Raw genomic sequence first — 15,508 nt, forward strand, 5'->3', positions numbered from 1 at the left:
TGGCGGGGACGCCAGCATCTTTCTGTGAAGGGCGGAGTGATTGGAAGGGAATGGGTTGAGCCTGAGATTTCAGCCCCCAACCGTTTTCAGATTTTGATCCCAGTTGATCTGCGGACTGAAATCTTGAAGGAGTATCACGATTTCCTTGGTCATGTGGGTATGAAGCGGACGATTGCCCAGCTTCGCACTCGGTTCTATTGGCATGGAATGAGTCGTGACGTTGAAGATTGGATCGGCACGTGCACGTCATGTTGTCGACGCTCCCGACCGGTTGGTCGAGGACAAGGGGCACCCTTCAGGTGTCCTGGGCGGGGTATCCCTTCGAACGTGTGGCTATGGATTTCATTCCAGGACTGCCTGAGACTTCAGGTGGAAATCGTCACATTTTGGTCGTTGTGGACTACTTCACGAAGTGGGTAGAGGCGTATCCGTTGAAACGGATGGATGCAGCGACTGTTGCATCGGTATTTGTGAGCGAATTCGTGTCCAGATTTGGAGCACCGGATAGCTTGCATACGGATCAAGGTGCAAACTTTGATTCGAAACTGTTCAAGAACGTTTGCGGCTTGCTTGGTATCAAGAAAACGCGGACAACGGCTTACCATCCGTCGGGTGACGGATTGGTAGAGAGATTTAACCAGACGTTAGAGCGATTGCTCTCACACTATGTTCAGAGAGACCAGCGTGATTGGGATGTCCAATTACCCGCAGCATTAATGGCGTATCGGGCTACCACCCAAGCCAGCACAGGGTACACGCCGGTGTATCTCCTCTTCGGCAGAGAGTTCTGTCTCCCGCAAGATGTTGCGTATGGTTTACCGCCAGCTGAACAGTTGGATGAACCTACGTATGTGCGTCAATTGCGGTCCCGTTTGGCGGATGTGCACACGATTGTGAGGCACAAGCTCGGTGCAGTGCATCGACATCAGGCGCATCTCTATGATCATAGGGCTGTGTCGGTGGAATTCGCGGAAGGAAGTCTGGTATGGCTCTTGGTACCCGCTGTTCCGGTTGGAACCAGCACCAAGTTGGCGAAATTGTGGAAGGGACCGTTCAAGGTTTTGAACCGGTTGTCTGATGTTGTGTATCGCGTCCGTGATATGGGATCAGACTCGGCTACATGCCAAGTTGTGCACGTGAACCGCTTGAAGAAGTGTCGTGTACGCCCAACACATCTCGCTACGGTTGTACGCGAGGAAGCGTCGAATTCATCTCCGACAAGGAACCCGATCAGAACTGCGTCACCACAACCGAGCTCCTACACGCCTGATACCACAGACTTGTTGTATGCGGAAAGAGCAGGTGGCCGTGACGAGCAGTTTGGAGGAGTAGAGCTACTTCCCATTGACGCTGCAGTAGCACCGGCTGATGTCAACCGTCCAGTTCAAGGAGTACCATTGCCTCCCGCTAACGCTGCAGTAGCACCGGCTGGTGTCAACCGTCCAGTTCGAAGAAGGAGACCACCCCAACGACTGGAGTACGACTAATGATTGCGGGACGCAATCTCCCAGAAGGCCGGGGAGATGTCATATCGGCCTCGGCAGCTGACAGGTTCTCCCGGGCTGTACGACAAACTTCCCCGGGATGTACGACAAACTTCCCCGGGTTGTACGACGAACTAACTACTCTGCCGGTACTAGTTTACATGTTGGGTGAACGTGTTCCCCTCATGAGCGCGCGTTTGTACGGCAGTTGTCTTTTGTATCTACTTGTCACTTTTATCAATGCATGGGCCGCGGGATGTTGTATCTGCTAACTGTCTTATCGTATACGCTGGCTGTTTAGTTAATTCATAAATAATACGCATTTCTCCTTGTCTTCTCCCATTGGTCAATTCTGCATAGCAACAAGCTCTCTATGGTCTGATTGGTTGGTTTTTCCCGCCTTTGCTACGCCTTTGTCTAACTCGATCCTTTTTGTTCTCGATATAACTCCTGCTGCTTCTGATCAAAAGTACCAACCTTCCTTCGACCTTCACTCTTGAATCGAGCTGGAATCATAGTGACTCTCAACCTTATTCGAATGACCAAGGTGAGCGTGTGTGGCTGAATGGATACTTGGATCAACTATATTGGTTGATGACCTGGTGGGGTTACTACGGCAATGCGAATGTATATGTTGTAGCCTTGAGATCGGTATTGTGTATGTCCGGCACGACACATGTACTTGACTGACAGGTACTTGAAATAGCTGTCAAAAGCCCAGAAAGTCGTTATTCAAGCAGTGGATATGACCACGGGGCACTAAAAGCATGTCGCTATACGCGAATTGTCGTTATTCGGATAGTCGTTATATCCGAAGTTAAATGTATACAGTTAGATGGGACTTTGCTCTGGGCATGGAAATTCGGTCGTTATTCGCGAATTGTCGTTATATCCGCAGTCGTTATTAGCGAAGTTGACTGTATGTATGTATTTGATGCATGATTTGGTGATTAACACGCTAGGGTTCTCGTTTCATACCATAAAAATGATGAAACCAGGATACCGGTATGTACACACCTATATACTGTGCCAGCACAAGTGTGTAGTACCAAGAGTAGATAAACAAGAGTGTGCAACTCCGGATCTCTCCTGCACAATCTGCAGATACCCCCGCCCACGGCGGAATTTTTGTTGACGTCACCTTTTTTCAGAAGAATGCGCATTTTGCTGCAGAGCAGTGTGAGAGCACGTGCTGGGCGCCGCCTTTGTAGTGCAAATGCGGCCAAGTGCACGAGGGAAAACTTTCCGAAAGACTCATAGCGCGTGCATCGTCGAAAAGATTACGTCAACAAAAAATTCCGCCGTGGGCCAACCCATCCGCGAGTTGCACACTCTTGTTTATCTACTCTTGGTAGTACTAATAGAACATTGTTTCTTAGAAAAAAAACATTTATTGAAGAAACGTCAAACTCAAACGTCCAAGTTATTTATACTAAAAATTATAGTTGCTGTGGAAGACTTCAAACAATATTGTGTTGAGTACTGTAGCACTCCAGAGCAACTCGACCATAGTATCGCGCCGGTAGTGCGGGGACCACAAAATAATGACGAACAATTCAAAAAATAAGGAACAAGTCACAATTACAAGCCAAGAATAACTCTTCGCTCACCTCCTTGCTTCGACAAATATCCACACAGTGACTTCGGGGATCCAGGTACAGATGGCTAAAATGCAGAAGAAGAAGCAGCAGCAGACGGGGCAAATTTGTTTTCGCTGATTATTGCTCGGCACATGCAATTCTCAATTCTCTGCTGCTATTCGGACCTTTTTAGCTTGAGTTTCATCATTGTTGTTTTTCCCTGGAGAAGCGGAGCTCGATTTATTCTTGTCGATACAGCTGTCTGAGCCCACGTCCACAACCTCCCATGAGTTCAGGAAGTTTTGACTTTGTTCCGCTGCCATTTCAAAATACAAGTACAAGTATGCATCGAAGCGATGCTCAAGTCAAGACAAGTCCAGACTACCAGCCTACAAGTGTAGCCAGGCTTCACACTGCAGTTGGGCAGCACTCCATCCACGCCAACACAACAGTCAACACTCGATCGTCTAGATCTACACGATCATGTACGACAACAGCGAAAAATGCCAAATCTGCCACACACGTGTAGATCCACGTCGCGTCGCACGCAAAGTATGGCGTATGTCGGTATGATTCAGGTTGTTTCGTACTCTTACGTCATTGCCATTGTTACCATGGTTACTCTGATCTGGGCGCATTGGCGCATCTGGTCCTACACTAACTGCTAGTCTTCTAGATCTGGGGAAGTCGATCCTGCTAGCGAGCGCGCGGTGATCTGTCTACGGCCCACGAAAGCCGCTGCACGATCACGGAGGCCGGAGGCGAAACGTACAAGATCTGGTCGGTTCCCCCCACTATCCCCACTCCCGATCCCCAGGCCGGCCCAGCCAGCCAGTTCTCAAGCTTGCCGTTTTGATTGCTGTTGTTTTGTTCTTCGTGAAGTAAAATAGAAAGGGAGAAGACCTTGCTAGTCTTGTACCCAGTGCGTCAGCTTCTGTTTGTGCTCCTCGTGTCGAGTGGCTTTGGTCGACTCGCATTCTTTTCATCATTTTGGCTTAGTTCTCTACGCTATTGCGCTCGCCACACAAAGGCGAAAGCGCAACACGAATAGAGGAAGATGGATCCTGCACCGAACATCGTCTTCGTGGGCCAAGTACCAAGGGACATGGGAGACCATGAGTTACGAGATGTGATGGAAGAGTGTGGCCGTGTCCTCCATATCAATATGCTCACTGACAGGAACACTGGCCAATTCAAAGGTAAGAAACACTCACTGGCTTCTCCTTTGCAATTCGTTTCTTTCTTTGTGTCTCCGATTAGTGTCTTGCTTTGAGCACAATGGGAGCAATACCACGTTTTTTCAGTATGAGCAAGTTGTTAATTAGAACTAAGGGTTCGTAGAGGACCTTGACTGCACTGTAAAAGATTTCTCCGATCCTCCTTTTGTGCGGGGCGTGCGTGCGTACTTCAAACTGCATTGCACGTGGCTGAGACTTGACCTACATTTTGGCTCATGGCCACTGTTGTCCTCTTGCATTACACCGTGTGCTCGTTGAATGGAAGAAGCACTGAAATCCTTGCGCGGAGGGCGAATTCACTGGAAATATATCCTGGGAAGTGTATTTGGCGGGCAATTTATTTGTTCTCTGCCATCGTAGCAAGAAATCATGCATAATCTTTTTCCTTCGTCAACCCGGCTTGCCATTTCAAGTACATGACTTGTACATTATGTTATGCTCTAAAGGCGGACACTGAAGCACACCTGCATGGACTGGTAATTTGTGTGCCTTGATGGCCTTCCATTGGTATGATGATATTGTCAGAGACGGGCGGTCTTAGCACCCAGGGGCATGATCCCTGGGCCATGCTGACATTCTCTGCACTGACCAATGGCGGGCGTCTCCCTACAATTGTTTATTTGGAGGTTTTTGGGGAAAGAAGTGAAAAATTCATTGCTCACATGGCGATCTATTTGTTTGTTGTTACCATCTCTGTAGGTTGTGCTTTCGTTACATATGAGTCAAATGACGAAGCCCAACGGGCCAAAGACACGTTCCACGACAAGAGACGTCTCCCCGGGGTGAGTGGCGTATTTTCTTTATATTTTGCTCAAAGTGCTACTCCCGTCACCTACTCGTGCGTGACCCAGCTGTGCAGCATTATGCTGTATCCACTCACCAAGTCGCCTAGCCGTGTCCCTGACTCGCACGTGCATCATTGTGTGCGACCTGTGTGTGCCGAAGGAAACACCTCCATATCTAGCAGTGTGATGTCAGTGGTGATCAACCCTGCTACTTTCTGAATAATGTACACGTATGATGTATGGGGAGTGTGCCGAGGGAGGTGTTGTCTGGACTTAATTTACGTGCCACCACGGATGCAATATCGAGTTTTTGTCAAGTACTAATCAGCACATGTTCTGCCACCCGTTATTGGGAGTAACCATATGTGTCCCGTTTGTATGATTGGGTATCACGTGTGCATGTTCTGTAAGGCTGGTGTTCCATTGCGTGAGGAAATGTATGTGTCTGTATCCTTATGCATGGCGTATGTACAGTCCGTTTAAGAACTGAGGCTTTTGTACTGTGAACCAATTAATCTATGCAGGCATGTTTTCACAATGGTCAGCTGTTGCTTCAGGTTTTTGCATGCATGTCCAACCACCAGGCCATTTGCCGTGTCTTTGTCGTCTCCAAGAGGACTGTGGAGTAATACAATCTCGGTTTCAAGTTTGCAATTCACGAGTCGATAGATCACGCTGTATTTGTTGCAGCAATGTTGCTGGCCACTTCACAACAATTGCAGTTCCGTCCGAACAGGCTGCTGTTTTCCTTGTGTATACGTACGCTTGTTTGTCTGCGTGGTGTATGCGTGTTTGTGCGCGTGCGCATGCATGTTTGTCTACGTGACGTGTGTATGTGTCCGTGCTTTGTCTCTCTTCTTGTTCCATGTCATCGTGTGTGCCTGTGCCTATCATTGGGCGTGACCTCTGGATAATCTTGTGCTCGACGTTGTGTTGTCCTACGTACAATGTTGCCGATGGAATCGACTCGTTCGTCCTTGTGTTTGTGGGGCTGACCTGCTGACGCAACGTTCTCCCTCTCAATGTTGTCATTGTGACCTTGTGGCTTGTCTGCGTGGTAATGATGCTGGTGCTGGCCCGTGTGTGTTCCTCGTGGGGCTCCTAGGCCAATCACGCCATGCAAGTCACTGCGGCGCGTGCCAAGGCCGGGGGTGCCTTTGGCGGCGGCGCGACACCTGCCGCTTCTCATGGTGGTGTGTCTGGTATGGCTACCTGTACTTATGGAATAATTGTTATTGTGTGTGTATGTTTGTCGGTTCCTTTGTTGTGCATGTTCCCTTGGAAAAGACGCGTCCCTCTTCTGACCCAGCTGGGATCTCCTCACCTGGCCCGCACTAGCTGCAAGCGATATATCCCAAGCCTCAGATCCAATTTGTTCAATTTGTGTCCCCACCTATAAGATCGAAACCTGTTAACTTGCTTTGCATAGTTGTGACGGTGTTCCGTGACAATGAGTTCCCAGCTGGATCACAAGAGTCCTAGCTAGTGGATTCTTAGCATCGTCCATAGTGTTGTATCCATGACTATAGGAGCGTTCTTTGCCCTTTGCCAACCTATAAGGAGGTTTCATTGTAATTGTTTTGATTTGTCGGTTCAGCTCATTGTCGCCATGTTGGCGCTGTAGCATCATGTCGTTACTGATGAAGACCTACTGTATGTTGTACATGGATGTTGCAACTGTCTTCTGTAGTTTGAGGTGCGGGTTGCAGTTCCTCTGTGGTGCAACTTTAGTAGTGCTCACTGTGTTTTCGCGTGTAGTCACTTTTGTCATGCTCGAAAAATCTCGGCCACCTGTTAGTGTTGTACCCGTAGAGCACGTGGACCTCTCTTCTAGCGGGATCGGGGGGAAAACCTGTTGCCAGACTCTTGCTGGATTCAATTGTGCCCAGCGTGTGCCACTCGTCCTGCACGGACAGAGCTGAATCGTTTCGATGAATCTGCTGTCTCTATGTGACTGAGCCAAATTCTTTGGACAGCTTGTTGATCGTGTCGGGAGTGATTGCATGGCGCCCTCTTTAGTATATTGTTTCTCCTTGTTTTACCTGTTTGGCTTCAGAACAGTGAGCTTAGCATCCTGTTGGTCATACTGGCTTCTAATACTTGTTTCTTATGCTAATTGCCTGTTACAGAGTCTCGACCCGATACTCACCAGCCGCGGAAAAAGCTCTTTGTCGGCATGCTTGCGCGTACCTTAGGCGATGAAGATCTCCGTCAGATGTTCCTGCCCTATGGCGACGTTGAAGATTGTGTCATCCTGCGCAACAGTGACAAAACTAGTAAAGGTAGGATTTCTGATTACTGAGGCACCATGGCCTGTTTGTGTTATGCTCTTATGGGTCAGCCAGCCACCAGTAGCTTACTGGAAGTTCTGGATCGTTAGCCCAGAGCAAATTTGGATGAGATGTGATCTATGGCCTGGTCATATACTAGTGGCTGTGATATCAATAGCATTTGCTTCTCATTCCTTGTTGCTCGGCTCTGCACCCGGTATGATGATATTGTCAGAGACGGGCGGTCTTAGCGGCACGGCTGGCCTCGGCCGCCGTGACACCTGCTGACAATCTCTGCACTGACCGGTTGTTGGCGTCCAATCTGCTCCGTGTGTGAAGCTTGCCTGCTCGGGCGTCTTGCAGTGTGTCTGGTGACATACTCTGGCTTTGTTTTAGTTTTGTAAAATTTCCCCGGGGTGTTTTCATTCATTGCCTTCCTCTCCTTACGTGTGGTTTGTTTTTGTGTAGGATGCGCTTTCGTCACGATGACCGATATGAACTCTTGCCAGAAGGCTATCGTAGCATTGCACAACAGTCAGACATTTCCAGTAAGGCTTTTTGTGGTCTTGTCGTGCTGTTGACCTCTAGTAATGCTAGAAAGGACTATATGGACTGCACGCCCCATCCAGCCACACTTACACCAAAAAATATACTGGTAGATCTATTCATCTTCAAGCGTTCATTGCACAAGTGCATCCTGCTTCTTTGTTTGCGATCGGGATAGTTCTGACCCTGTCATGCCTCCTGTGTTGTGGACGGTGTGCGCCCTGTGTACATTTCCATTGGTATGATGATATTGTCAGAGACGGGCGGTCTTAGCAACCAGGGACACGATCCCTGGGCCATGCTGACATTCTCTGCACTGACCAATGCTTCTTTTCGTGCAATTTGTGTGCATGAAGCCACTTCGCATCATCTTGTAACTGCGCGCGTGTGTGTCCAGCTGCCTGGGTAACTTCTATTTTGTTGTTCTCGTCTCGTCCCTTGTAGGGCTGCTCTGGACCAATGGTAGTGAAATTTGCGGACACCCAGGCACAAAAGGAAGGCCGGCAGCGTGTCAGGATGGACATGCATGTTCCAGGCCCGATGCACCAGCCGCCGCCAATGCACCATCCTGCTGCACCCGCCGGCCATGTGCCTCATCTTCACCCGCCGCCAATGTCAGCAGCACCCGCGCCCGCCTATAGCCATCACCTCGGCATGCCCCCGCAGCAACCGGCCTCCCAGGCTGTGGCTCCTGCAGGTGGTCCCGGGCCGGATTTGTCCAGTTTGCAAAACCTCCTGGCACCCACAATGGCCCAGGTGAGCCTGGCCTTTGCTTTTCCTTCATATGTGTGCGTGCTTCTTACTAGTACACTGTTCTTTTTTTCTGTGCCGAAGGCCATCCCTGCATCCGTATACTTTCTTCACGATTGCGTCTGATTAATTATGTAGGGACAGCATTGTGTATGGGAGTTGCGCGCGCTCTCTTCAATATGATGTATTTAATATTGTGCATTATCCTGGCCAAGCAGTCGATTGCCTTGCTCCATGAATAAATGTCCCTGTCAGTCCTTTGTCAGTCTGTGCGGGTCTACTCGCTTATATGTTTCCTTTTCGGTTCCCTCTTTCTCTGTCTCCATCTAATCTTGTTCATCTTGTTCAGCTTGTCAAGCAACAACAAGAGTTGCAACAGCAACAGAGGAACATCAACCAGGCCTTGCAGCTGCTAGGAATTCCGTCAGCTAATGGTGAGCTGGCCATAGTTCACGCTTTTTCTACTGTAAATCAACTTATTTTCGCTGGCGATTTAACCCTTTCAGGGCGGACTTGATTCAGGTAAACTGCTACATGCACTACGTATGGAAGCAGTTTTGATCATAAGTTCCATTTCCTTTTATCCGTTTTGATAATCTTGGGCTTCCTGGAAAGCTCTTGGCCAGAGGAACACACTGGTGTAATCCTCACTTGCTACAGTACCACTATTATTGGCGCTATAGCGCTGGGATGACATGAAACGGCACTTTGAGCCGATTTGGTAAAAAATGCTGAAATTTCCGGACAGCTCCAGGTCAGTATGCACTGCACAGTCATGACGGATATATCCGTCATACCGTCCCTAAAGGGTTAATTGCATTGATACAAAGCGGCCTACGTTCTCCATCGAGGCAAATGATGCACGATTGAGCCATGGCTCCGTGTGAGACCAGCAACTGCCGATCGGTTTCCTATTTCGAACCCGGGATCGGCTAGTTTGTTGATTTTACAGTATTTGCGCATTATCCAATGTTTCTTGATTTAATTGTACCCCACCTCCCACACACACACACACACACACACACACACACACCGCCAAGGCTCCTCTAATCTTGGTACCCAACGTCAAGACTGTGTGGTTGTTTGTTCCTTCTCTGATCCTTAGTCTTCCTTTGGTTATGGGGTCTTTATGCAGGTGGTGGTGGTGGAAGTGGTGCCAGCGATTATCCTGGGGCGGCAGCAGATCCTTCCATTTATGCTCAGGCCGGCATGTCTAGCAGTCCGGCAGCTGGCCTGGGTTATGATGCACCCTTGGCTGGTGGCGCCTCTCACGTTGCCCACAGTGCTGCTGCGGCTGCCGCAGCTGCTGTTAGCAGTGGCGTTGGCGGTCCTGCCACATCTGGTCCTGGCGGATATAGAACGGGTAAGCTGTCAGCCATACTACTGACACTTCTTCTGCCTAGAATCTACAGTAAAACCTGGCCCAGCCGCACGCTCTTGGTGCAGCGAAATCTCTCCTTATATGACAGGATTCCGCTTGATCCAGTGATGCACGTTCGATCCACACCACATTGTTGCAAGACCATCTGTCCAGTCGATGTAAAGAAAATAGGCAATACTCTTTGAGCAAGTGGCGCTCAATTGCACACTTCATGTTGGGTGATATCTGGTCATGAACTCTGCCCCATTTTACAGTATTCATTTCTTCAGTTGTGAGTCAAGTGGTAAGTCGTCGGCGGAATAGCGCGAGCTCCAGTATGGGAGCAAACCCATTCCTAAATCATTTCTTCACTTTGTGGTTTTATCATGATCTTTAGAACTCGGCTTGCCTTGTGTGTGGCTCACAGCAATGACTCCCACCCTATAGTGCAGTGCTTGCATCGCAGGCATCCAACACCGCACATAGACCATTGTTGACATTTGTTGATCAAGGCCTGTGTCTATTTTTTTTCTTGTCTTTTCGTAGGTCCAGATAATTCTAATCTCTTCATTTACCACCTGGCTTCTAGTGCCACTGACAACGATCTCTATCAGCTGTTCTCAGCGTATGGTCGCGTGCTCAGTGCGCGCGTCTATTGTGACCGCAATACAGGACAGAGCAAAGGCTTCGGTAAGTCTGCTCTCTCTATCCTGTGTTTTAGCAAGGCTAGCGTTCAACGGGCTATTCATCATGTTCCACCTCCTGTAGTAGTTTTGTGTTCTTCAGATGTATGGCATGTTATATCCCTGCCAGTGTACATGCTTGGTGCTGCCTCAAGGGACCATCCAAACGTGTCTCTGTTATCAGGGGTTCTTATCCACAGCCATTCAACTGGACATACTATTATCTCTTGGTCCTGAATGCAGTTATCGCCTTAACAGGTTTTACTGTTCTTGCATATTTGCTGTCTGTCACTAGGCACGAGCAGGTTAAAACCGTTGCTGTCTGTGTCCGAGACATGATGAAAACTTTAGTTCTATCCATCTTTCGGGGCTGATCTCCGTGATGATACATGACAAGCTGATCTCGGACACATGGCTATTACAAAATAGTAGTAGAGCATAGTATTTCTTGAGTCTTGACCCAGCATAGTAGCACTGTTCCTGTTGTGTTTGTTAGCGACTTGTCTCATTTTCCCCGCTCTGGTGCTCTTTTCAGGTTTTGTTAGTTACGACAACCAGCAGTCTGCTGAGGCAGCTATTGGCTCACTGAACGGATACCAGGTACGCAGCACTGCTCTTGCGTCCCTGCAAGCATATTTTTACTTGGGATGCTGTCCCACATTAGGCTCTATAGGAGGAAATTGCATCCTGGGAAGTTGCTTTCCGTAGTGCCTTTGCTCCATGAGGAATGATGAAAGCTGTAGTTTTATCCATCTTTCGGGGCTGATCTCCGTGATGATACAACCTCTAACAAGCTGACCTCTGCCAATCCACTATCTCTCTTGCTCGTACATACACAAGCTTCTCTGCTACTACAGTTTGGTACAATTGTTGTCTATTATTCTACTGCTCTCTGGTATTACAGATGGGTGGACGTCGGCTGAAAGTCCAGCTCAAGAAAGGCCGTGAAGGCGCAAGGCCATACTAGGTACCAGGATATGTCGGGCCATGCTACTACTACCCTGCAGTGCCTGCTATTGTCATATGGCATTTGTCATGCAGTCAGTGCGCTGCTGCTCGCAGCTCTTGTCCCGTCTTGATTTGCATCCGGGGTCGGCTTCCGGTGTTCTACCCAGGTGTCCTACATTCTATTTCGACCTGTCCTCCTTCTTTTCCTCCTCACACCCTGGCGTTGCTATGCATGTTCCCATCTGGTCGCTTATGATACACTATACCCTCCCCCCTTCACGGCAAGCCGGTCAGGCCTCCATGTGTACATCAGTTACCGTGTTTAGTAGGTGTGCAGTGGCTTTGTGAGCTGCGTGTTTTTCGCCTTCTTTTGTTTTAGTGCTGTATCCACCCCAATCGTCCCTTTTTTTAGAGCACGTTGCTGGTCATGTGCATCTACAATAGAACACCATTAGGTTTTATCATGATACAATTAAGGTGCCGTGCCAAGTAATGAAGTCTCCGTGCGTCATCTTGTGCTGCACTGTCAACGTACTTTTAGATTTAATCCTGTTCCTAAGTACTGTCTGGTACTTCCTGTTGTGATCTCCTCCGCACTACGGTCTAGTTAATATCCACATTTGTTGTGCTCGTGTCGATGTTCTACCACGCACACGATCATCCTAATAATTATTACCCTAACTTAGTTAACTAGCTGTATGCCCTATTTGCTGCAAGTTGCATCCGTCAGTTAGTTCGTGCTTTGTTGTTTTCCTAGGCTTCTGTCTCTTCATTCCCGTTCCATATACAGTACCGGTACTGATTTATTTGAATAATGAACAAGTAACCTGTGTTGTAGATTACAAGCTTGTAATCTACAACACAGGTTACTTGTTGGAACGCGAAATGAACTTTCGTAGGAAGTTTCGTGAGATTGGGTCATGTCGTACGTGCACTTGGCGCGTGCAAACTACGAAAATGTGCAGAACACAAAGTTCGTGCGAAACTTCGTTTGAATTTTCGTTGTGCAGAACCTCTCTATTAAAGGGGAACTCCACGAAAAAATGAAAATTTGATAGCCTGTACGAGGTGGTTTGGCTTTTTTTAACATGGTTGTAAAATGACGTTTTTTCAGTCACTTCTAGACAAGCTACGTCCAAATGAATTGTTGCAAGTGGAAGTGCTATCCTTCATGCCCGTTGTGTCCAAAAATGGGAATGATCCCACTTTGGAAATTGTCTCGAATCATGTCCTACTTTCATAGTATTCTCAGGATTCAAATAATTGGTGTGTCATTTTTTAACAAATTTGTAAAATGGCATCACAAACTGGGATATTCGGTCATCAATGTTCTGAAGTTAATAGATATCACTTCAAGGATTGCTAGTGGATGAAAATTAATCTATCAACAGAAGAGTGAACTGCATTGTATGCTGCGAAAGCCGTGTTTTTGTATTTGTAACTAGTGGCTGTGTTATACGGTGGAATTGGGTAGATAGCATAGCATCGCAGCGATGTTTTCGTTCTCACAGAGTGTATTCCGTGACCTTCTGTTCTTCATTACTGTCTCTAGTGATGGCAAGACGGCCTGACGTCGTCCAAAGGCCCTGCGGAAGCAATTCACTGCCCTCCTCGTCCATTCAGGGGCTCATTTTACACATTTTACACAAAATGGCAAAGCACCCACCACTAGTTATACCAACGTGGCAGGGAGAATTAAATTATATGCACCAAATTTTCTGGTCAATGTTGATCTACGATAAACTGGCTCTCATTTGCCACCACCCATGTTTCGATACAGCCATCCGGAGCAGAGAAACAGCCAGAAGAAAAGCAAATTTTACACATTTGTTAAAAAATGCCAAATGTTAAAAAAAAGCCAAATCACCTCGTAGAGTTTAGGGCGCTGAGTCGAATGGTCTTGACTCTTGGTCCGAAGTCTCTACGAGAAAGCGTTCTTGAGATATTTCAATTTTAGCCACGCCCCATATCAATGTATGTGTGACGTCATTGTGGCATGGTGCGAGAATACTTGGATTTTGAATCTCACTTTCTTCAGGACGAACGTCACTTCAGAAAGTAGTTTGCCAAGTCGCCTGAGCCGCTGCAATGCCAAATTGTTGTGTTGTTGATTGTGCCAGTATCACATCATCCTCGACTCAGCGCCCGAAACTCTACAGGCTATCAAAGTTTCATTTTTTCGTGGAGTTCCCCTTTAAGGGGGGACGGGAGGTTCAGAGGGTCAAAAAATGAATTTCTGAGTTTTGAACTTTTTGCTATGGAATCTTGTCTTAGGATATTTGAAGCGCCAGAATTTCAAATTTGAGCGTAATCGGTTTAGTAGAAGTGGAGTTATGAGCTAAAGTATGTCGAGATAAATTTCAAATGTAAATACTCAAATGTTTACAATTGCCTAAATTTGTGATTTTGGTTTAGTCCAAAATCAAGCGTTTTTGATTCAACTTCGCCAGGTAAGCGACCCTGGCTTCTGTTTTTGTAGTCATGGAGAGCTGCCACGTGCTTCCTTGATCGCGTACGCGCGTATGACGTTCTGCAGCGCCACGACGCCCACGCGAAGGAAAAAATCTTTGTTTTTTTGTTTGTGATCGTGAAAGTGAACAATTTTACATGGGGAACCGAAAGAGAAGCTCCAGCAGCTCTGGAAGTGGCCATAGGAGGAAGAAAAGGAGATACTACGCCCCAAAGCAGTCAAGCTCTGTACCAGTTGTGGAAGAAGGCACCGTTGAAGCGGCGCAGAGCGCTTCCTCTCGGAAGATTTCGTCGAGGCCAAAATGGCTTAGTGATATTATTATGGTCATGGAATTTGAATCTGAGCTTGTGTGCTCGAGTGACAGTGATTCAGACGAGTCGTCCAGTGATAGCTGCCAGGAGTATGATGATGATGCATTCTATCCTGATGTTGAGGAGTCTGTCTCTGGCTACAAGATCGTGGATTTACAGTGTCTCCAGGAACTGATGGATCAATTAAATTTACTGTCTGTAGGAAGTGCACGAAGGGAGACATGATCGTCAGTAACTGTCATGACACTGGACTTGGATCGACCCTGCGACTTCAATGCGCTTTGTGTGGACACAGTGGAAGTACGTCTCTGAGCAAGAAAATTTGCAGGAGCTATGATCTGAATTGACGATCTGTACTGGCGATGCGATGCATTGGACGTGGCCATGGTGGACTCCGAAAGTTTTGCGGCGTAATGAATTTTCCTGCTCCTGTAACGGAGAAAGCGTACCGCAGCCACCAGGAAGTTGTCCTTGCTGCAGCCGTAAAGCTAGCTGAAACTGACATGGTTCAATCCGCAGCTGAGTTGCGTGCCATGACAGATTCCACCCACGTCGCAGTGACGTTCGACGGCACTTGGATGCGCAGGGGATAATTCGTCGCTGTATGGTGTGTTCGCGTGCATCTCCTTCCAGAGCGGCCGTGTACTGGACATCACAGTGAAGGGTCGATACTGTCACGAATGTAAGATCTGGACTGAGAAGAAGCGAAGTGGTGCAATCACGGAGGAAGCCTTTTCAACCTGGCTGGATAATCACAAGTGCAGCATAAACACAGCGGCATCTGCACCCGGTATGGAGAGTGAAGCTGCGTGCGATATTTGGCAGCGGTCTGTGGGCACACGCGGAGCCCTCATAAGAACCCTCTCCCAAAGGCTGTGTTCGAAGTCGTGAAGCCCATCTACATGCAGCTGTCCGAACGAAGTCTGCTGGAGCGCTGCCAGATGGGTGCAACGCAGAATGCGAACGAGTCGTTCAACAACGTCATTTGGAGAATGTGTCCGAAGGAAGGCTTCTGCTCCGTCGACACCGTTCAGCTGGCAAGTAGTTTGGCAGTGCTCAACTTCAACAACGGCGCTATCACCT

General features: G+C 48.0%; 2 protein-coding genes across 6 annotated transcripts in view; one reads left to right on the forward strand and one right to left on the reverse strand.

Moving 5' to 3' along the window:
* The window catches only part of LOC135829804 (TBC1 domain family member 2A-like), a gene marked incomplete at its 3' end in the record, with an annotated part of 46,025 nt that extends 42,548 nt beyond the window's left edge, over positions 1 to 3,477 (reverse strand). Inside the window, 2 exon segments of one of the 2 annotated variants that reach the window (XM_065342193.1) lie at positions 3,095 to 3,149; positions 3,250 to 3,477. In XM_065342193.1, coding sequence (XP_065198265.1) covers positions 3,095 to 3,149; positions 3,250 to 3,387 — 193 coding nt within the window. In that variant the 5' untranslated portion in view covers positions 3,388 to 3,477. 2 annotated transcript variants of the gene reach the window in all.
* The window catches only part of LOC135829805 (CUGBP Elav-like family member 1), a 63,871-nt gene extending 51,421 nt beyond the window's left edge, over positions 1 to 12,450 (forward strand). For 2 of the 4 annotated variants that reach the window (XM_065342197.1, XM_065342195.1), the window contains exons 2-10: positions 6,192 to 6,289; positions 7,217 to 7,369; positions 7,826 to 7,905; positions 8,348 to 8,659; positions 9,003 to 9,087; positions 9,789 to 10,016; positions 10,560 to 10,703; positions 11,232 to 11,296; positions 11,601 to 12,450. In XM_065342197.1, coding sequence (XP_065198269.1) covers positions 6,205 to 6,289; positions 7,217 to 7,369; positions 7,826 to 7,905; positions 8,348 to 8,659; positions 9,003 to 9,087; positions 9,789 to 10,016; positions 10,560 to 10,703; positions 11,232 to 11,296; positions 11,601 to 11,663 — 1,215 coding nt within the window. In that variant the 5' untranslated portion in view covers positions 6,192 to 6,204 and the 3' untranslated portion in view covers positions 11,664 to 12,450. Of the gene's footprint in view, positions 1 to 1,601; positions 1,606 to 3,848; positions 4,264 to 5,001; positions 5,085 to 6,191; positions 6,290 to 7,216; positions 7,370 to 7,825; positions 7,906 to 8,347; positions 8,660 to 9,002; positions 9,088 to 9,788; positions 10,017 to 10,559; positions 10,704 to 11,231; positions 11,297 to 11,600 lie in introns of those variants that run through there. The other 2 variants (XM_065342194.1, XM_065342196.1) reach the window with 2 other exon arrangements.
* Positions 12,451 to 15,508: the final 3,058 nt, after the last annotated feature.

Source organism: Sycon ciliatum, chromosome 13 (genome assembly GCF_964019385.1).
Source record: "Sycon ciliatum chromosome 13, ocSycCili1.1, whole genome shotgun sequence".
Lineage (NCBI taxonomy): Eukaryota > Metazoa > Porifera > Calcarea > Leucosolenida > Sycettidae > Sycon > Sycon ciliatum.